This window comes from Calonectris borealis, chromosome 7, assembly GCF_964195595.1.
Source record: "Calonectris borealis chromosome 7, bCalBor7.hap1.2, whole genome shotgun sequence".
Taxonomy (NCBI): Eukaryota; Metazoa; Chordata; class Aves; order Procellariiformes; family Procellariidae; genus Calonectris; species Calonectris borealis.
In genome coordinates this window covers 40233042-40256004 of record NC_134318.1, presented here as the reverse complement: position 1 = coordinate 40256004, position 22963 = coordinate 40233042, and the positions used below count along the sequence as shown (strand labels likewise).

Sequence of the window (22963 nt, the reverse complement as noted above, 5' to 3'; positions counted from 1 at the left end):
GAGGGATTTCAGTAGTATTCACGATTCAGGCTTTTCCACCGAGCAGCCTCTGACATACTGAAATACTTTCGAAGATACCAGATCTATGTACAAGATCAATACAAATAAAAGATTTTACTCCTTATTACACATGCTGATTTGTTATAGTAGCTTTGATCATGGAAGTTATTTTACTGCTATTGTTTAAAGAAGGAAGCCTTAAACGTTAATTTTTTTTAAAAAAGAGCGAATACACAGAGATACATAGACTTTGCAAAATGGGAACCTTAAAAGATGCCAGGTTTTGTATCTGTGGATCTTTAAGCACCTGACGTAACAAATTGAGAGTCAGCTGAGTTGAAACCCTGTCCTCTCAGGTTAGGTCAGTTCTATGATGATGTCCCAACATCCAATACCTGTGCTGACACCTCTTGTTTAGTGTTTGTGGATAGCCATTAGACTGACAGCTTTTCTTATCATTCAGTCCCTTCCACTGAATTACACTGGAAGTCACAGGTATTAGTGAATTCAAGAAATGCTGCATTTCACTGAAACTGCTACAGAAGAGCATTAGTTTGAAGAAATGATAAACGAACTGCAGAGAGCAAGGAACGGATTAAATGCTTTACTAGTTTATTTGTCCCTTCTAAGGAACAGCCATATGATAGTTTAGGAGTAGGTAATTTCTGTCAAGATCTTTCTGCTTTCTGAAGATCTTACTTCCTTTTGGCAATATGCTCTCCATATTTCTGATATCTCAAGTTGTGTGATTTTGAAAACAGTTATGAAAGAAATTGTTTTAAAACAATGATGGACTTTAAAGCAAAGTCTTTTGTCCTAACGTGTATCAAGAAAGCCTGTAATTTTCTGAATTATCTGGTATTGTAGAAAATCTAAGGCTAGTTTAAAGTCCAGAATGGGGAAGTTCAGGAGCTGACAGCATGTCAGCCCAAGGTAACGACAAGTGGCAGATGATGCAATAGGTTACCTCTATCTTTCACTACCGCTAATCTTTCACTGCAACGATGCCAAGTTAAAGTCTGACTTGGACGAGGCATTATGTAAGTTCTTCAGTTTCAGACTGCAGTAGCCCTGCGCAGATGAGTGCTCACCATTTAGCAAGATTAGCAATCTTTGTTGCAGCAATGTCACACACTTGAACAGGAGGGCTGGCGGGGATGTGCCGTGGCAGAATTTTGAGAAGAGTTTCCCAGCTCCTGAGATAAAGTGTATCCAGATGTTCAGTGCTCAGTCCTGAGATTAACCAAATTGACAAGATATTTATTCTTATTACACAGTTAGATGTATTTATGTTCATTTTCTGTGTGCTCTCATGACAGTTATAGCTGCCATCTGGGTCAGATTTTGAAAGTCTGGAAAGCAGGTAAAGCAGTTGTCGCTGTCCTGATAAAATCCAAGAATGAAGTCAATGGAAGTTAGGAAGCAGAAGGTCTGCAGGATCAAAAGCAAAATATTTGTACAAAGAAGCAGCAAGCTCACATACGAGGCACTTGAAAGCCTGAAATTCAAACTGACTTAGTCTCCCTTCAATTTTCTTTGGATTTTATTTTACTATTCCTGATTTTTATGCTAGAAAATCCCATTTATCAGGGTCCTGCCGCTTCTCAGACTCCTGCCGACTTTCTGCTCTCATGGATCTCACACTTGGATCACGTTGCTGCTGGAATTGCAGGTACACTACTGTCAGAGTTGCACATCAGGACTAGAGAAAAATCTAAACCCAGCCACTAGTGAGCTAAACATATACAGCTCTTTTAATCTGTCTTGGTACATCTGAAAGTTGTTTTTCCCAAACTTTCTCCTATTTGTGTCTTCTTGGTAGTGTGATGCCCAAGGAATGCAATGCTCACCAGAAATGAGAGCATCACATAGATATAGAAAATATAGAAAAAGGCTCTTTCATTTAATTAACTACAAGATCAAGAAATAGAAGAGTTTATCATTTACCTTTAAATCTAGGTTTCACATACAAGTAAAATGTCTCATCTCATTTGTGGAAGGCTGTGGATGTAGGCATCGATAAGCTGCAAAGGAAAATAACCGAATGTAAGTTCAAACATTGGAAACAATGCTTAACAGAAGACAATAACTTAAACCATTTTGATCCTATAATTCAGTTATCCATGCTGTCATCTAACAAACAGAATATAACTGAAATCTTCGTAAAATAAGCGAACATACAAATTGGGGAGGATAAGTATTAACTATAGCTTAAGATTTATATTGCAATAGGAATATCAGCTCCAAGGGCTGTTCATGGTGCTTTAAGCTGGGTTAACTAACATCCATCCAATAAAACAGCACTATTTTGAGGGGGTTGTGCTATGCTTTGCCAAACTATCTTGAAAGATATGAACTAAAAAAGAAATCTCTAACTGAACTTGAGAGGCAGATACGCTTTGCATGCATTACAATTCGTTGCTCCTATGTTCTGACACGCTGCACTGTAAAATATTATAGCTGTGCTTCAGGAAAAATAAAAGTTTCTTGTTCTGCAAGAAATGTCTTAATATATAATTCTGCTGTCAGTAAATAATGAGAACAACACAAATATGGGCCATGGAAAGTGATTTTTCTGTATAAGGCACTATCAAAAATCAGCATGAACTTCAACTCTCACTGATGAAAATGAAAGATTGAAGTGTACAAGTAGAAAATTCTTGAGATCACCCATCTATCCATTGGTATCTTACCACCGTAGTAATAAAGCACCTTCATCATCTTCTTGCGTCTTTTCCAATAGGAGACATCCGCCACAGAAAAGTCTTACCCCTGTGTAGGTTTGGCATTACCAGACGCTTTCTAAGCAGTGGACAAACCAAGAAACGTTACGTGGCCTGTGTCTCCCCACATTCACACGTACACTTGTGAGTCCCATCACTGCGTACTGTTATCTTGTCAATCCTTGTTCAGATGACACAAACATCTGCAAGGTTGGTCTGCAGAGTACGTGACACCATCACACTCTTCTCAGAAAGCTGTTTGGTGTGAAGTACCTGGACCGCTGTCAGACTGGGACTGTAGGTTGAGCTCTCCAGGGCAATATGCTAACGGCTAGGTTTGCCTTAAAATCTGCCTTTGGGCCAGAGAAGCATAATTTTTTTTTGCTGAGTGACAGCACAGTTTCAACAAGAGGAGAAAGGTTGAAGACTACCCTTGTGGCTTTCCTAGAGATGGGAAGAGGGGTAGGACTGTCTTTCTGCCAGCACTGTAGACGTGTATTGGTTTTAGCTAATTATGAACTTGCACCTTGAGCCTCATGACTTGGATGAACTCCATATCCAACCTGCTGACTGGTCTGGCTCTTGCTCTGAGGTGAGGAACTCTTCTTTTGAGTTGAGTAAGAAACTACTATGCCATCGAAGAATTGAACACTGGTGCCGCGTACCTAAACATCAGCTATCGAGGCATTTTGGACACTTGCTGCAGCAGACCTAAGTGTTAAACTCAGGAAAGGGTACTGCAACCCTGCCACTGCACTAGTGCCTTCAGCAGCTCCCACGAGCAGCTCGTTAATCCCTGGAGCACACTGAGCTTGTGCAGCCGTACTGACTTAGGAGGCCAAGACTGCAACTCCCTTTATTGGCCCTACCTCTAAAAAACCACAATAACTGGGATGCAATTCCTCAGTCTCTTCACATGCCTAATTCCCGACGACTTCAATAAGCATTTCTGCCAGAGACAGGGCTGCAAAATTACTCCTAACAACTGGCATGACTTAACTTGTTCCTTCTTATAACTTTATGGTTTACTTACATGTCAAATTGTATTTTCTGGATAAGCAGAATGAATATAATAACCCTCTTTCCTCAAGTAGGTCAAGATTTTCTTCTTTTCTGCAGGGCAAATTACTGTAAAATGTGAACATTTCATGTCTTCTGTTTTTCATATTTTGGTTACTGTCATGTGGAGTCTTTCAGGTATCTACAGGTAACTAAATAGTACACATTAAGCTTCTGCTTTCCTTTTTTAAATCACAGGAAATACCACATCTAGCTGAGAGCAACTGCTTCAAGATCTACGGTAACAGCTGCCAGAGTGCGCAATGTGAACAATTTAAAATTCCAACTTGATAGCATTTAAAGAAGAAAAGTGGATATTTTCTGTCTTGATTGTAAGTGCCAAATATAAAGGAGGAAAGAAAGTGAGCGACAACAGGACTACACTGATCCTATATAAAAGTGATCAAGCTTACATTAAGTAGGCGTTTGAAGTCACTCTCTCTCGAGTGTTGAATAATTAAATTCCAGTTGAGAGTTATTTCTTACTCGTAATTTTTTAATCTCAGACACCGTCCACACCAGCTTTAAAAAATAGATTTACATGTAGTATCTATACATTCCACATCATGTCTGTATTTGAGCACATAAACCTTTTTTCTTCTTCTTTCAGGCCTTGCAGAATCCAAAAGCAAGCAAGCCCTTTCTTGCTTGAGGGTTATTTGTTTGTTTGTTTTTGAAACTCTGCATTTCAAACACGAATCTGCAGTGTTTACTTGGGTACATGATCGCTGTTTTCCTGGGAGTGAGGCTGGATGCCTGGCTTCTGAAGTCACCTCTCAGGACAGTATGGCTCCAGCTCCATGTGGCAGAGCCTCAACCCAAGATTCAGCACTTCAGCAATTGATCTTGGCTGCCTTTCGTTTGCATTCTTTAATTTTTCAAATGTGTGTTTTCCTCATATGATATGTGCTATGTGCTAAAGGACAAGTTCTGTCCTTTCTACATTTTCCTGCTTCCTCTGAAAAATGCATGGCTCGATGAATCTAAAACGATTGGAAATGTCCTTGAGGAAAAACAGCATTTAAAGGCAGGTAAAAGGCTGCTCTTGAGCTGAGTCTATGAAAGATGAAAAGAATGTAGCTCCCAGTATCTTACTTTTGTGGCTAAATAGGTAGAAGGCATCATTAGCGTGACTTCAGCAAACTGATAAGCTATCTACCTATCACACTAAAAATATCAAAATGATAATAATAATAAAAAAAAACCAGGCAGCTTAAACCTGCATTTCTTACCCAGGAAAATCCCATCAACCTCACAGATTGCAAATCCTGGCCCCTGTCCACCCGGGCTGTTTAAGACACGTGAGTGTACGACAAACAAAATTATGCATTTTTTCCTTATACAAAGATGAACCGGGACCAACTAGAATACTAAAAATAGATGGGTCATTGCTTATTTTCAGCCTTGAAATTTTCGGTGTTTCACAAAAAACCATACCTTTAACTAGAATTAAAGGGGTTTCAATAGCTCCTAGATAATGACTGCTTCTGGACGTAAGAAACTTGGCACAGTACAACCATGTATTCATTCAACAGACATGACTGTGAAATATATTTTGCAATTTAGCACCTAAGGCACAACCTTTTGGTGCTTTATGCATTCAACTTTGGCAGCAGATGTAGGGCACTATTCGTTTGCAGAATGAGGCTAGTAAGAGACATAAATATATTAGCAAATTGAGCCTAACTGTATGTGTATTTATAGAGCACAGTATCATCTGTTCTACTCCCAAACCTTGCTGCATCAGGCTGACTGCACACTGGGAAAACTTTCTCTGAGGGCACTGTTCTCCAAACACATAAGCAATGCTGCTCCCTGACATCCAAGGTTTGAGCAATTTGGTTAGAAGATATGACAAGATTCAGGAATATTTTCAAACGTAGGGTTGCTTTAGTGCAGGGAAGATATGCAAATTCTCTGTACTGTCAACCTTTGTCAAACAAAACCATGTTTTCTTTGTGGAAAAAATAAACTCTTCTCCAGCATTGATGAACTTGTCAGGAGAATTTATGAACAAAAAGCAAGAGGCACCCAGAAGTCATCGCTGCTAAGACTGAGTTTTTTGGTTTTTTTTTCTCCCCTAGTGAGGTGGGCAAGATAAAAAGTGAAATATTCTCAGTTTTTCTTTTGGATTAAAACTAGCATGTATGTATCAAACATACCTCACAGCTCCTTGTAAACGTCCAGATTTTCTGGTTACAAAATGCACTCCAAGTGTAATTCAGCCTGGGGAAAGGTCAGGGTTGCACTGGCGAGTTAATGCCTGCCCCTGCTCACCTGCTGGCCCCCAGCTAAAAGCTCTGTGTAAGAGCATGCCAGGCCCTCCTGCAGCAGGGTATGAAGACCGGGGCTCTGTCAATGCCACGCTACCGGCGAGGACCAGCTGCCCGTTCCTGGCACGGCACCACACTGGAGGAAGCTGGTGTACTCTACATGTTGGCAGCAAACAGTTGGCACAGGATCTACATAAGGAATTCATTAGCAAACTTAGTGAATCTCTTGACTATTATTTTTTGTAAGCCACAGTCTGTCAAGTATAAGAAGATAAGGAATAAGCTCATGCACAGCTCTCGTGAAGAGAAAGAACAGGACTAGCTTCTACTATCCTCACAGAAGCACTTCTCGTAAAATACCAGGGGAGAAAGGACCTGCAGACGCGGCTGCCCATGTGGGCAGGCCGCAGGACGGTGAGCAGCAGCCAGCACCAGCCAGGAGTTACCACAATCATCCTACAAACCTTCCATTTCCATGAATTTCTTCCCAGTCCCTATCAAAATTTTTCCGTGCCCGCCCTTTTCTACAGCAACTTCCCAGACGGGGGCAAGAGCGCCGAAGGGCCGACTGGCACTATGGAAGAGTCGGCTGGGCGGTGACATCCGTCGGAAGGGCGCTCGGCTCGGCCCGCAGAACCAGCAGGGCCGGGAGCTTCTGCCCAGGGAGGGAGGCGATTTCTGTGGCTGCAAAATTCACCCCCAAGGCCCGGGTGGAGGCGAGCGGATCCCGCCGGGGGCGGAGCGCCCCCGGCCTGAGGGCCGCACTGAGGCGGCGGGAGGGAAGGAGGGTAGCGGCGGGCGGCGGCGCTGAGGGAAGAGAGAGAGCAGCCGCCTGGGCGGGGCCTTGGCGCGCGGGTGTGGCGGCCTCCCATTCTGATTGGCTGAGCGCGGGGTGTACTCGCCAATGGGGAGCGGCCCGGCCAATGGGAGGTGGCCGCGGAAGGGAGGTGGGGCACGGGGGTGGAGGCGGCTAATCTGCGGTGGTAGCCAATCGGCGGCGGTGGCGGCGGGACGTCAGCCGGGCAGGGGCGTGGCGCGCCACGGAGCGAGGAGCGGTGACAGTTGCCGCGGGCCGCCTCCGCCTCTTCGCCGCGGGCTCCGGGCCGAGAAGCAGCAGCAGCAGCGGCGGCGGCGGCAGCAGCAGCAGCGGGGGCGGCGGCGGCCGGCAGGTACAGCGCGGCCCGCGGGGGCTATTCCTGCCTTCCGCGGGCTCGCCTTGCCCCGGGTTCCGGCCCGCGGCGGCGGGACAGCGGCTGCGCGGGCGAGGCCAGCTGTGCCGGGGAGGGCGGCTGTGCGGGCCAGGCCGCAGCAGGCCCCGTCGCCAAGGCAACGGGAGGGGTCGGGCTGCCCCACGGCGGCTGGGGTCGGGCTGCCCCACGACTGCCTCCCGGGGCAGGGCGCCGCGGCGGGGCCGGGAGCGCCTGGCCGCGGAGAGGACCAGACCCGCCGCGGGGCAGGGCCGCCGCTTGCCCGCCCCAGGCGCTCTTGCTCTGCGGGGAGCCGGGGGTGTGCCAGCCTCTCCCCGAGGGGTGGGCAGGCGAAGCCGGCAGAGAGTCAGCTTTCCCCTCGGAGCTGTTGTCAGCCCTGCTCCCGTCCATGGTGGCGTCCCGAGGCTACCATCTTTGCCTTTGCAGTGGCCTTGGCCCAGGGATGGAGAGAGGGGGCTGGTGTTTCACCGCTGGGTTTCTTGCTCTTTCTTGTCTGCCAGTCTAGGTCCTGAGCTGTTTCTGATGTGGTGGTAGTCTGAAAAGGTGGTTTGGCATGTCCAGACTGATACCCCTCCTGCTATAGCTTGTCCTCTTGAACGATCCTCCCCTTTGTATTCAGTTGGTAAAGGCTGCAGTGTGGATCGGATTCTTCTATGCTGCATCAACACGCATCTGAGTGTTTTTCATGTGTTTGATAATATACGCCGTTTACCTTGGGGTGTATTTCAGTGTATGTCAGGGATTGGGTAAATACAACCATTGAATTTACCTGTGAGGTCTGCAGGTGCAGTGCTCTTGTCTGGATATTCTTGCTCAACAGCTGAGCAAAGTTGTTCAAGTATGTTTTACAGCTGTGTTTTGGGTAGCTTTTCTATTCTGATGCAAGACCTTTTCCACTTGGTGAAATGCCCTGGCTTCTGATTCCGGTACTGCATGCTGCAGGGCATGATCATATTTCTCACTTCCTCACAGTTGGTAATAAGTTTGGATTTTTTTCTTTTTTTTTTTTCCCCTTACTGTGCCCCTCCTCTTTCCTGAAATTTCTCTTCTTCTTGTCTTGCTGACCATCAAAACCAAAATTTTCTTCACCTTTTAACTCCACATGCATCCATAATTCTCAGCTTCACTCAGCCCTACTCCATGTAACCTCCCACACCTTGGCTAAAATGATGTGGTCTCACTAGCATAATTTGCATTTCTCCTCATAGAGGGCAAAGCCATTTTGAAAAATTCTGATTAAGATTTTCCAACCTGAAAGAAGTAAAGAAAAATCTCAAGTTGGTGATCTGTAATTCTTCATGCAGAAAGGTAGCTCTCTGATACAGGGCACGTGAGAGTTTCATTTCTTTACAGCTTTCATTTCAGGAATGTCTGGAAAATCTCCAAAAATATAGAAGCAGCTTGTTACAGAATTAGCTGCTCTGCCATGGAGGGGTGCCAGGGGGCAGGACGTCATGGATCAATTAAATTTTAGGAGTTAAGCAAGTTGTGATTTTTGAGTGGCGCAGCTGAGCTGAGTTTCTGTCAAAAATTTTTCTTGCACAGAGAAGTATTTGTCTTTTTTATTTGCAAAATCTATAAATTATGGTCTTGAAAAGTGTTAACACAAATGGCTAATATTTAACGGCATTAATGATAGCTGGTAAAATGCCCAGAGCTGTGAAGCTGCCGTTCATCTCTTGCTGGAATGGAGACTATTGTCTCTTCCTCAAGACTTGGATTTTGGTAGCTGATTTTAGCAGATGCAGAAAATAGTCTTCTGGCTTTGCTTAGAAGTGAGGAGCAGCAGTGTAATATCTGAGGAGCCTGCTGAAAGAAATGCCTCTCTGTTTAAGGTGACACACCCAGTGTGCAGACCTTTTCCAAAATAAATTTAGAATAAATCCGTCACTTCTGTCACTTTCTGTCTCTGCAAGCAGCCTGAAATAACAACACCCTTGTGTAAACCATCCCTGCATTCTCCTGTTGATATTTAATAAGTATATTTTGGTTAAGTTTTACAGTATGCTTTTGTTGTTAGGTGGTGCAGCAGTGTCAAGGTTACTCAGCTCTTCAGTTTGCTGTGGAGTATGTTACAAAGGAGGCTGCGTCTGGTAATCAGAGTACTTGTCACTGTAATCTGCGATCTTCCTTTTGGGCTAGTGCCTTTGGCCAGTTTATAAGCATGATGTTCTGCAAGACTGGAAACTTGAGCTTTGAGAACTCTTCGTCTTAAAGCGATCGTTGTTTCCTTGATGGCTCTCTGCCGTTCCCAGTGCTTGGTGCGGTGAGGAGAGCTTGCTTGAACAGCTTTTAAAATGCCAACTCAGTTTTCCCTTCTCCGGGACATACCTTTACGTTGACTGAGGTGAAGGCACGGGGAGGAAATGCAAAGGCATTTTTCTCATGAAATTCTACCCTCAGATTATCCTTAGATGTTAACAGTACGAGGTTATGTATTCAGGGGAAATCGCTGAGTTTTACTAAGAAAATACAGGGTGCTATAATGATCCTTAATATCTGACATGCTATTACTTTCCATCTGTTTTTTGATGGTCTTAAAATGTTACTCGCAGTGAGTGCTTTATGTGTAGGTGGCAACGTTTTAACATCAAGAATGTTATTTATATAAAAAGTCACAAATTTTGCTTCTTAAAGCTGACCTCAGTTAAAACTAATCAATCCTTTATCAAATTTGATAATATTATCAGCTAAACATTATTTGGGTCAGGTGCTTCTTTCCAGTATTACATTATTTACTTGCTGATTTTGTGCAAGATTTGTCTTATGGAAATCTTTGTTAGACAAAAGGCATTTCAATAGCACAATAAGTTTGATAAACTTAACTTTCTTATTGTAGTTTATATTAATAAATCTAGTCACAATTTAAGGCACGATGAAAAAGGAACGCTGTTATAGGAAAAACTATGTTTCTTGGTGAATCACACATTTTATTTTTCTTTCCGTTACTGTGAGTGTACATTAAAATAGAAAAAAATACTTATTTGAAGTTAGTATTGCATTCATTTATACTTCATATAAACTTTCTTGATTGCAAAAGTTTTGAGAAACCTGTAATCCTGGCAGTAAAAACACTTCAATCGCATCATACATTTCTTCTGAAGTACTCTTAGTGCTAATTATTAACTTTGTGGTTTTTTTTTTCCCCCCAGATCTATAACAGCATACCTGAAGTCAATAATGTTTTCCAAGCTAACCCGCTCTCAGAGCATTGCCGTTCTCTGTCGAGGTGTTCACGCTTCACTGAGTTCTGCTACCTCAGTTGCTACTAAAAAAACCGTTCAAGGACCTCCGTCCTCTGATTACATATTTGAGCGTGAGGCTAAATATGGTGCCCACAATTACCACCCACTACCTGTTGCTCTGGAAAAAGGAAAAGGTATTTTATTTACGTTTCCCTGGGTGGTGTAGGTGGGATGTGTGTATGCATAATGATTTTGACCTCATAAATTTCTGAACCTTTGGGATTTTTTGGGGGGAGATTGAGATAATTGGTGAAATAAAGACAGCTAATTGCTGGTTAGAGAACTGGATCATTATGTGTAAGGTCGCCTGATAAAATTGTAGTCTCTCTAAAATGATATATCTAAATAGAGGTCTAAGTTCTGATAATCATCATAATTCAGAAAACTCAGCAAGAAAGTTTCAAGCAACTTTGTTCCTTCTGTTACCTTGTGTGGGGAGGTTTAATGTTAATATGAACATGAAAAGGTGCATTGGAACCCTATTTAAGTCCTTGTGTACTGTTCCTGTATTATTGCTTAATTTAAATTTACTCTGGTCTTTAATTATGTTCAAGGGGCTTTTGTGCAGGTTAAATTCTGTGAGTTTATATTGAAATGCTATCAGCGTAGTGATCCAATAGTTTTTCTTCATCAGTACATGTTTTGACAGCTCAGAGCTGTCAGTCTCTTAAGTTTTGAGACTATTTGGGTTCTGTTGGTTTTGTTCTTTCTTTTATGACCTCCAATTCTTATTAATTCTCTTACAAAAGTATTCTTCTCTATCTACTTTTTAGGACCCAAAACAGGAACTTGGAGGGGAAGTAATATTCTCATATTACTTACTAACTTAGTGGAATGGCAGCTTTATGTGGGAAATGCTTCTTTTCTTGATTCCTCATTGGGCATTTATTTGTATTTGTATTTATTTGTTGTTCATGCTCTCCTTGTCAACTGATTGTCTGCTAGTTAGAGGGCCTTTCAGGTGTGCCCTAAGGAACAGCAAGAATACCATTTCTATTTGACCAGGTTGTGTTGTGGCTCTTAGCTTATACTATTTAGTATTATCTCATGTCTTCCTTTATTTTGTGCATTGACTATACCTTTGTTTTCCTAGGTGTTTATGTGTGGGATGTTGAAGGTAGAAAGTATTTTGACTTTCTGAGTGCTTACAGTGCTGTTAATCAAGGCCACTGTCACCCAAAGATTGTGAACGCTCTGAAATCTCAGTCTGAAAAACTGACCCTTACATCCAGAGCATTCTACAATGATGTACTTGGTGAATATGAGGAGTTTGTCACCAAAATGTTCAATTATAACAAAGTTCTTCCAATGAACACAGGTAAAAAAATAATTTTGTTTCCATTCTATTTCTTGTTTGTGAAATTCAATGGTTTTGTAACACTTGGTACTGCATCAGTGGCCTGTCTCATGTACAAGTGTGATAATGGTATTGCTTTATGGTTTAGGAGTGGAAGCTGGAGAAACTGCCTGTAAATTGGCTCGGAAGTGGGCATACGCTGTGAAAGGAATTCCAAAATACAAAGCAAAAATTATTTTTGCAGGTATGTTAAGTGCGTGTTATGAGTTGAGCTATTGAGGAGGAAGAGAGCTCTAGATGCTGGCTGCAGCACTCTCTTTTCTCCTATAGCTGTAGCGATTACTTTGCAGTATTCTTAATGTTTCCGTTTTTTCACTGAAGCAAGCCTGTTGAAGCTCTCTGTAACCTTTGACATTTTGATAGAGTAAGCTAAGATCTCAACCTATTAACAGGTTATGTTGTACTCACATATCTGCCGTTGGTGATTCTGATAAAAAAGTACCGTTGTGGCTACAACAGTCTTTGCAGGACCTTAAGGTTCTCCAAGTGCCTCCTTCTAAATTGTGAAGCTCAGTCTTAAATATATTCTGTTGACAAAAAATTCTGTGTATGCTTCTGGCTATTTGATTTTAACCTTAAATAGTTACAATGAACTATAAACACTTTTTTAAATGTAATGTCCTTTAAGAAACGCATGTGATCTTAACAGAAGTGATTGTAAAAGCAAGAGATATGAATATAATTCCTATGACAAATCACTTTCATACACCTCTCCCTTCTGGAGCTGTATGCATCAAGAGGCAATGAGGATAGTTGTGCTTTATCAGGAGCTGCTGGTAATTCTGTTTTTGCAGGGGAAATGCAACAACAAACTTAAATCCAGGAAGGAAACCATAGTTAGTCAGGTGGTTTATAAAGCTTTAAACCAGCAATTGAATATATAAGGTGGACCTTATTTGTACTACTTAACTTTCTAGTTGTCAAAAATTGGTGAGTGGCTGCCTGAAATCACATGGAAAGTGCATTCAGTCCTCCCTGCTCTTTTAACCGTTGCTTGGGTGTTAAAGTGCAGTATCTTTTTATTTCTAATTGGTTGATTTTTATATACCTTTCTCATGAATTCATTCCTCAAATTGCTGCCACCCCTCTCACAGATTCCACATTTGGGTTAAGCCTGTTTCCCTCTCAGACTTTCCCTACCAGTGGTTTTCTTTGCATTCTTAAGGTCTTCCATAAGTTGGCATTAACCCAGTAAAGCCATATTGTAGTCTTGATCATATAATGAAAGTAAAAGCAATATTGCTAAAGTAAATACGGGGCCCTGGAAAGTTTTGATTATATACGTAGTACTTCCTCCTTTTATCTGCCTGCTCTGCTTGGCTCTGTAACAGGGAGAAGTTACCTGCCCCTGAAGAGACTCTTGTGCTTTGCTAAAAGAAAAAAAAAAAAAGTCTAATTCAAATAACTTACATTTGGTATTCTTTGGTTATAGGTGAAGTATTTTTGTCAATTCTAATGTTGTTCAATGGTTCTGTGTTTTATAAAACCTTCCAGAATAAAGCTTACTACTTAAATACCGTCTTTTTTTTTTTTTAATTGCTACAGCTGCAAATACTATTTTTGACTTTTGATACATATAGTAGCTGAACCATAAACTGTCATTAGACAGCATTTATAAATTGAAAATCATAGTTGAATATTGCATTATGGTTTATAGGACTAATGAGATTAGATTTTTTTTTTCTTCCTCTGTTTTGCTCTTCAGTGATAAACTGGATATGCTCTCCATTATTATGCTCCCATCTCCTTAACCACAATATTTAATTATGTGCCAAGTAGTTGGAACGAAATAATAATCCTTCTTTTGGGTAGCTAGGGTCAGAACAAAAAATGGCTTTAAACATCAGTCCAAAGAACTTGCTTGATAGTGAGCCACCACGGAGACTGGAGTGCTAAGGTGGAGACAGCCTGCCATCAGCAGACAGACTGCTCTGCTTCACGTGATTCGGGGCTTTGTTCCAGGATACAGTGGATTGCACTAACATAACCTTGAGGTGATAAGCATGTGACTCAGCAACGCGTGGCAGGAATTGTTCTGCTAGGAGACATTGCTATGGTGAACAGTGTAATGCTATTTACATCGGCGATTAGAAGGAAGGGGATGCCTAGAGCTGGCTATGTCAGTAATAATCGACTTCAGGATTTCCTGCAGATTGAGAACATCCTCTGCCCCTAGGATCACAGTTACACAAAGGAATTGGTGGGGGAAAGAAAAGGCTTGGAATGCTGTGAAGGCGTTGAACCCTTAATCTTCCTTTGTTTTATTAAGCACCTTATTATTGATTAGATGAGAGTATGTTGATTTAACTGACATATTAAAATGAATGCATCATAGTCTTAGTGATAGTTGGTTCCTAGGCATTTTAACTGATGTTTCTATATGAAATAGTGCAATGTCACAATATTTTTACAAATATAAATGGGTTCTCCTGGAACTTTGAAATGCACAGAAATGTATTTTTTGCTTTAGGCTTACTGGCAGCTTTATTTTTAGGACCTAAATTCTGAGTGGTGTTTACTTTTTTCTCCCTGCATTTAATGAGTAATATTTATGTAAAAGCTTTAAATCTTCCTTAAAAAGGTGTTATCTTCCTAAGTTATTCTCAATTTTTCAGACTAGAACAAAGCTTATGGAAATTATTTTGTCTACTTGCCAGGTCTTACAGTATAATTTTCTTTTGTTTTTGATATGTGCTTTTCATATAGCAACACAATGTATTTATGGCATCAATGTAAAATGCTAACAATTAGCAGAAGGATGCTAATATGCTAATGTTAGACAACTTTTAAAATGCATTACCAAATGGGAAGTGTGATGTCCTATAAACTGTTCTGGCTCTTAGTCAGTTTTGTAACAATCCCTCTTTTTTTTTTTTTTTTTTTTTCTTTTTTTAGCTGGCAACTTCTGGGGCAGAACCATGTCTGCTATCTCTAGTTCTACCGACCCATCCAGCTATGATGGATTTGGACCCTTTATGCCAGGTTTCGAAGTGATCCCATACAATGACCTGCCAGCTCTTGAGGTATTTGACAATTTTAGTTCTCTTGTAAGAAATCATTTTGCAGTATCTCTTTGGTAAATAGCAAGGCAGGAAAATCAGAAGTTTATCCTTTGAAACGTGCTTTAACATGAAGATATGTGTATCTAGACATATGTATAAGAAATATGTATGTTATAATTATGTATAGGAAACGTGTGTAAATTCTGCTTTGGTTTTGATTTTCAGTTTTGCTTTAGGATGTAAAAGGAAAACCACACGATCTGTTTCATTTCCCACATCACTAAGATGTTCAAGTTACAAAAGAAGAATAGCAGATAAACCGTAAGGGAATTCAGATCAGTAGCATACATTCTAAAGTCAGGACGTGGATTCTGAAACTTTATATCTTTGCCTAGTTTTCTCAGAAATGCTGTGCATTCTTCAATGACCAGATGACTAGAATTCACTGCAGTCACAAACAAGTCTTTCCAGTTTCACAGCACCCTTAAAACCATGCTAGGCTGGTGTTTCACTTAAGATACTGTCGTGGTTTAACCCAGCAGGCAGCCAAACACCCCACAGCTGCTCGCTCACTCCCGCCGCCCCCCAGTGGGATGGGGAGAGAATCGGAAGGGTAGGAGTGAAAAAAAACCCTCGTGGGTTGAGATAAAGACAGTTTAATAGAACAGAAAACGAAGAGAAAATAATAGTAATAATTATAACGATAGAATATACAAAATGAGTTATGCACAATGCAATTGCTCACCACCAGCACTGACCGATAATCAAGTAGCGATCGCTACTTCCTGGAACCATTCATATACTGAGCATGACGTCACATGGTATGGAATACCCCATTGGTCAGCTGGGCCAGCTGTCCCGGCTATGCTCCTCCCATCTTCTTGTGCACTTGACAGACCATGGGAGCTGAACGTCCTTGACTAGCAGGGTACTTAGCAACAACTGAAAACCTCAGTGTGTTATCAACGTTCTTCCCATACTAAACCCAAAACACAGCACTAGGAAGGAATTTAACTCTATCCCAGCTGACACCAGGACAGCTACTGAAACGCTGGTGATTCTGCATTTCCCTGGGTTTTCTGAGATGAGAAACCTCTCGTTTTTTAGGACAAGAAGAAATGGCCTCAGGTTGCACCACAAGAGGTTTAGACTGGATATTAAGAAACATATCTTCACCGAAAGGGTTGTCAGGCCTTGGAACAGGCTGCCCAGGGAAGTGGTTGAGTCACCATCCCTGGAGGCATTTAAAAGACGTGTAGATGTGGTGCTTAGGGACATAGTTTAGTGGTGGACTTAGCAATGTTAGGTTTATGGTTGGACTTGATGATCTTAAAGGTCTTTTCCAACCTAAATGATTCTATGATTCTATGAGATGCAGCCTGTCAAGCTGTTGGGGAGGGTTGACCTTGATTAGTCTAAAATTTTCCCACGCTCATAATGTGGGCTTAGGTATTAAAGGGTAGATGGTGCTTGATGGCAGCCATAGGGTGCTGGACTTGGGACCTGGGAGGCAAGAGGGTTCCAGCCAAACACAGTTCTGAAGCGCTAGGAACGTTGGCATTACCACTTTTCCATCACCTGGTACATTGTCTCCATGAGTGACAACTTAGAATCATAGAATCATTAAGGTTGGAAAAGACCTCTAAGATCATCGAGTCCAACCGTCAACCCAACACACCATGCCCACTACACCATGTAGTGTAGGACCTGCCTTCCATGAACCCGTGCTGGCTGGTTAGTCCTCTGTGCCTCTTGGGTCTGCTTAGTACAAGTGAATCGTCTGTGGAGGCTGGAGGATTTATGGGACAGAGATGCTTGCCTCCTAGGAGTTTGGCTAGGGGAAACAAAGGTCTCTCAGTGTATCATAGGTGTAGAACGGAAAAGCTTACTCAGATTTGAACCTACATAAGGCTGCCCATTGTGAAAGCCCCGTAAGTATTTAGTGGCTTTCAGCCAACTTTATCGAGGCTTTGAACACGCTCTGGAGACCTGAAACTTAGATCCACGTCCATTAGACTGATAACTGAATTCGTTCTGTTTATGGGGCAATACTAAGAAAAGCTGTAGTAAATTCATGCTGGGAATCATTATATCTCTTGGGTCTCGTGGACTTCTAGAACTTTTAGAACTTGATGGTGCAAGAATGTAGCTGTGGACTTTGCTTTAAGGTGACAAAATTGTTCTGGAGAGGCTTCATTCTTTTTTTTTGAGGGAAGTGTTGAGCAATTGTTTGTCTTGTATGGGGAATGCAAAACTGAGTGTATTTCTGAGGTAATTTATGAACTAATCCGATAATCTGCTTGTCTGGGTTTGCAATTTTTAAGGTTTGTCATTTCCCAAGCAAGCACACCAGCTGATCTTTCGAGGCAAATAGTGACATAGGCTTCTGTGTTGGAACTGAAACGGCACTCAGGGATAACTGCCTGACATGAATACTATTATCACCACTTGAGGTAGAACACCAGGGTTAGAGCTAGGTTCTGCTACATGTATTCATCTCCATATTTTCTAAATTTGACCTGAGTAAAAGTTTTTTCTTTTTGTTTTTCCTATCCATATGTCCATTTTTACAGCGGGCCCTTCAAGATCCCAACGTAGCAGCTTTCATGGTTGAACCAATTCAAGGTGAAGCAGGTGTGGTTGTTCCTGATAAAGGTTATCTCACAGGAGTGCGGGACCTCTGCACAAAACACAACGTAAGGAATTCACTATAACAAGGTGGCTTAAACATTACACACTGTCTTTACTGGCATATCTTGTAAGGTCATCCTTGTATGCAAGGTACAGGAGTTCATACGCTATTTAATAATTTCCTTTTCTTTCAGTGGAATAGGGTAGGGATACTTCTTGTATTTCCTGGCAATACCTTACCGGGAAGTACTTCTTAGCAGTGCACACTCTTTCTTACTGCTGTCACTGATTTAAGTTTCTAATGAATGTTCTTGAAACTGCATTTATTTTAAATTAATTTAACTTTTAATTTCTTGTTCACATTATAAGTTTCTTGGGCCAGAGGCCAATTACTGCAGTGGTTCTACCATGGCTGCCAAGGGACCTTGTTGCTGGAGTGCATAAGTGCTACCAAGAGTTAGTAACAGTAATGGGTCACAGAATGAAACACTGACGAAAATGGCCATATGCTTATGAATGTTCTTTTAAGATCTCTAAAGAGCACAGGTCTTACAGTTTTGTTCTTTTGGTCGGCATTTTCTCACATTCCCTTTCATACCACATTCCTGACTCCTATTCTGAATATTATGTCCTGTCTGAATTCTACTAAGAAATGTTTAGTTTTGAAAATAGAGTATTAGATCCGTAATTTCTGTTCTCTGCTAGTGAAAACACACCGAATTAGACTTGCCTTCAGTGTTTCTGGAAGGGTGGGAAGATGTGTTTGTTTGTATTTCCATGTCCTTCAGTTGTCTTTGGGTACTGCGACTTCTCCCAAGCAGGCTGCCATGCCTTCTTACTCCAGGACCACTTTGGTCGGCCTCTCCCACAGGCCCAAGCCACATCCTTTGTAAGTGTAAGGGAAACAACAAAAAAAGGTCTGCTGATTTACAGCTTTTTATTCTCTTGGTGTTGCCTGTTTGATTTAAAAATCAGTGGTCTCTGTTCCAATAGAATTCTGATTCTTAATTTGCAAGTGCTCCCCATAAATCTTTCTATACCTTCAGAGGAAGGTATTGACGTGTAATTAATAAAGTTGTCTTTATTATTGGTGTGATACTTACCTCTCAGAAAAAAATAAGAGCTACTTTACAAATAGTAGTATGTGACAATAGTGCAGCTTAGGAAAACAAGATCAAAAACTTGGATTTAGGTTCTCATAATTATTTAGACACATAGACATCTGACTACAAGACCTGCAGAGCTGCTAAAATGGCATTTTTCAGAAGCTGAAGGGCAGCGAACGAATGATGCATTGGGAGTACAGACAGACAAATCCTAACTTTTTGGAAATCCCACTCGTTGTTATATTGCAAATAGATTTGGGTTGGGCAGTGTCCAACCCTATGTGGACGATGCCTTACGTAGAAAAGAATATGCTAAAGATGTCGGAGAGAGAGGACAGTGTGTTCACTTGTTAGTAGTTTCACATTTCATAGAATATGAAGTAAGTCTCCCGGAGGTTTAGAGGAGGTAAAGGAAGAACCTTCGTGTACGTAGTGTACTGCGCCTGGAAGGTCTTTCACTTACTGTGTGCAGTTATGCTGTATTCTTTGAATTGAGTTAGGAATGGAGTGAAAGTCATTCTCTTACGTGTGGATTTTTCATCTTTTTGTCTCTATAAAGGTTCTATTTATTGCTGATGAAGTACAGACTGGTTTAGCCAGAACAGGGAAAATGCTAGCTGTTGACCATGAAAATGTGAGACCTGATCTAATTCTCCTTGGAAAGGCCCTTTCTGGTGGCTTATATCCTGTGAGTAACAAAGAAATATCCATTTGTTGAATAATGATTTTAAAGTAACTAACACTGAAAGTCTAGTTGGAAGAACAATAAATCTGATGTTTGTTGTACTTGGAAATTGGTGTTTACAAGATTAACTACGATTTGTAGCCCAGATAGTCCAGCCTGTGCGAGATACATAAGAAAATAATGTAATACATAGTATTACCTTTATAGCTGACATGGCTATATAGTATCCTGAACGTTCTATGTTGATACTTGACTTGTTACGGTGGCAAGTCATTAGATGCCATCTTCTTAGGATGATTTTTAGCTGTTTTGGCCCTTGTCAATTAATTGAATAGATTTGGTGTATCTCTGTTTTCTTCAGTTTGATATTATACTGTCAGGAAAATAAGTGTCCAGTGATCAGCTTTTCATTCTGAATTACTGGTTAGAGTTTTGTATTCTCTCTGGAGAGTAGTTTAGCACAGTCTTGCTGTGATTAATTTCTAGATGAATTCTATAAAGGAAAAAAAATACTGATGTGTGTGAAAAACATATATTATAAAGCTATTTCTGAACAACTGGCATTATTTCAGTTGTTTGGCATGACTGATTTTATCCTCTTGGAGTGACTTAAATTCCTGCTGATTAGGCTGGAAATTACAACATGCCTTGAACTATTTTGGCCGATTGAAGGTATTTCTGAGTTGTTAAACAGAATATTGAAGCGTAAACTCTTGAAATAATATTCAGTTTGGAGAAATGCCCCTCAACTGTAGTTAGATGTTGTATGTCACCACTATAGCTAAGTGTATTTAAGGAATTAAGCTGTTACATGATTGTCAGATATGCTGTCCTCTGTATAGAGCTGGGAATGTAAATGTAATTTATCACCATAGGCTGAAAATTATCCTTTCCTGAGGAAAAGTTTGCTTCAGAGATATTTAAGTTTACTGTTCTAAATATATATGTAAATGAATTGGCTGAGCTTCCCATTTTAGGTCTCGGCAGTACTATGTGATGATGAAGTTATGCTGACCATTAAGCCTGGTGAACATGGATCTACATATGGAGGAAATCCATTAGCTTGCCGTGTTGCAATGGCAGCGCTGGAGGTTTGTGTCTTGTAATAGAGATTTGGATTCCAAAGAAAAAAGGGTGTCACACTGAGATGATCTTTGCTTAAATAAATGATATTATTTGTTATGCTACGAGTAGAAATCTAGCTTTAAGTAAGAATGGAAAATTGGTAGTGGTTAACTGTTTGCAGAGATCACAAAACAGATTTTAAAGTCTTTACTGGAAATATGTCCTAATTTCTGTGTTCTTATGGTCTTAATGTCTTAAATGACAAAATAAAATTTATCTAGGGGAAGTTTCAAGGCACTTATGTAAATTCAGTAGAGTAGTTTCACTAATTTCACAAAGACATTTTTAAATCGGCTTATTTTACTATACCATATTGCAGAGGCTGCTGCTCTATGAGCTTGGTAACACATATATGCTACTGGAGCTCAGACAGAAGCTAGTAAAATGTCTTGTCCAGAGTCCATATTTTAATTATTCTGTGACTGCATAATTGACTACATGTAATGCAAGTCACTCAGAAAGCCTCATCGTTATTCAATATGTGGACCTGGACAGATTAAGAGTCTTCAGAGGTTTACCGTTTACTTGTAAATAACGGCAAATGAAAAGCAGTTAATTTAGAATAAAATTTCAAAGAGATTATTGTTTCTTGTTTCTAAACATGAACGAGTAAAGGCTTAATACCAATCTGCTTGGATATGCAGCCTTTGCAGTGACACTTTGGATGCACCAGCTTTTGTATCTCAGCAATTGCAATGTCATTAGTCATCCATTCCAGCAGGTATGTAAAAAAAATGCAGTGCCCTTCAGTTGACCGTAGATCTGACTTCCCTTTAGGTAATTGAAGAGGAAGACTTGGCTAAAAATGCAGAAGTAATGGGTAACATACTAAGAAATGAGCTCATGAAGACACCATCTGATATCGTAACTTCTGTAAGAGGAAAAGGACTATTAAATGCAATTGTAATTCGGGAAACCAAAGGTAAGGAAATATAATCAGCTGCACAATCATAGCATGAAAAAATATTTTTCAACTTAAATTGAAAGTATCTTAATGGAGTAGGGGGTTGGCTTACAGGCATCGTGTTTGGCTTCAGATCTCGGCTATAGTACCGTAATACCTACTGAAAATTTATTCAAGTGACTGTGTGCTATTAAAAATAGGTTGTTTTTTTTTTTACTAAGTAACTCTGAACGTTTTTTTTTAACAATTCAAATTCTTTTATGATTTGATAATGTTCAAACCCGATGGTGAATCTAGCTCCCAGCAAATATTCTTTTGTCTCCTCATTGGAAGAAAACTGGCCACATGTGGAACAGGAGTTTCTGTCAGATTATGGAAGGATTGGCTGAGGTTGGTTGTTTCCAGGATAGTTAGAAGAGTACAGTGAATACAGGAGGGTACAAGGAAGGAAAAAGCTAATGACTGAGAACAAGTTTCTAGGGATTAATTATATCAGAAAACTGCTTAGAAGCCAGAGCAGACAATTATTTTTGTGATGAATATGCTAAGTGACAAAGTGCTGCAGGGAGGTGGTGTAATTTCCTAAGACATGCACGTGATGCACTGAAATCCAGGCACAAATGTAACCTTGTCTGAAGTCCTATCCAGATGTTCTCTTACCTCACCTTTGCATGGTTCACTTTTTAAATTTATTGCTACATCTAGACAAGCGCTCAGCTGTGAAGGAGCAAAACTTGGTGTGCTGGAGGCAAACTTGTGAGTCCCCTCAGACAAATTGCAGTTTTACAGCGGTCTTGCGTATTCACTGCAAATTCTGGGGAGTTGCTCAGATGCTCAGAAGTGACCGCTGCATTTGTCAACACACTTGATCTTTTCACTGCCAGATGGCAAGGTGTTTACAGTCTGGTCCTGCGTACCATGTGCTGCAATGATGCCCCTTTTTCTGCTGTAGTGTAAATGTCTTTTCTTTTTCCTTTAATCGTAGACTATGATGCCTGGAAGGTGTGTTTGCGGCTTCGTGATAACGGACTTCTTGCCAAACCTACGCATGGTGATATCATTCGGCTGGCACCACCGCTTGTGATTAAGGAGGATGAAATCAGAGAGTGCATCGAAATAATTCATAAGACCATTCTGTCTTTCTGAACACATGGCTTTTAAAGTATATCTGCTGACTCACCCAAGGTGGTGTGTTGAAATATGTGCGATGAAGGCCTGCTCTTGAAGCAAGCATCTCTCGTTCCTTTTATCTAAGAGGACTTGACTCTTAAAACGTAGCTATGTCTTTAAATTATAATGGCTCTGAAGAAAATAAAGAATGATTTTAGAGTTTTCAATCTTGGAATACTTGGAAATAAAGTAGTGAGGTTCTATTCATCTACTCGTGTACCTACTGAACAGTTAAGTCACAATGTTTGAGGGGAGATATCTGCAGAAATCTGTTTAATTGTTGAAAGTCTTGGCCAAAGCTTAAAGTGTCATTTGTATATATTTTAGTAAGGGTGGTCTTGCACTCTCATATCACTCTCCAAGACATCACATTTGGCATTTTTGCCCCTTGAGATGTCTGTAGGATGGAAGCACTTGTCATTATGGATGAATTTCTGTTTCTCATTTGTAGCTTGAAAAAACTTCTAACGCTGAA

At 40.8% G+C, this 22963-nt stretch overlaps 1 protein-coding gene across 1 annotated transcript; it reads left to right on the top strand.

Annotated features, from left to right (window-relative positions):
- Nucleotides 1–7009: 7009 nt before the first annotated feature.
- Nucleotides 7010–22699, top strand: OAT (ornithine aminotransferase). The gene is made up of 10 exons (XM_075155252.1): nucleotides 7010–7224; nucleotides 10416–10642; nucleotides 11602–11826; nucleotides 11954–12049; nucleotides 14761–14888; nucleotides 17441–17563; nucleotides 19164–19292; nucleotides 20267–20380; nucleotides 21192–21336; nucleotides 22304–22699. The coding sequence occupies exons 2-10, from the start codon at nucleotides 10444–10446 to the stop codon at nucleotides 22462–22464; spliced, it is 1320 nt and encodes a 439-aa protein (XP_075011353.1). The 5' UTR covers nucleotides 7010–7224; nucleotides 10416–10443; the 3' UTR covers nucleotides 22465–22699.
- The last annotated feature ends 264 nt before the right edge of the window (nucleotides 22700–22963 follow it).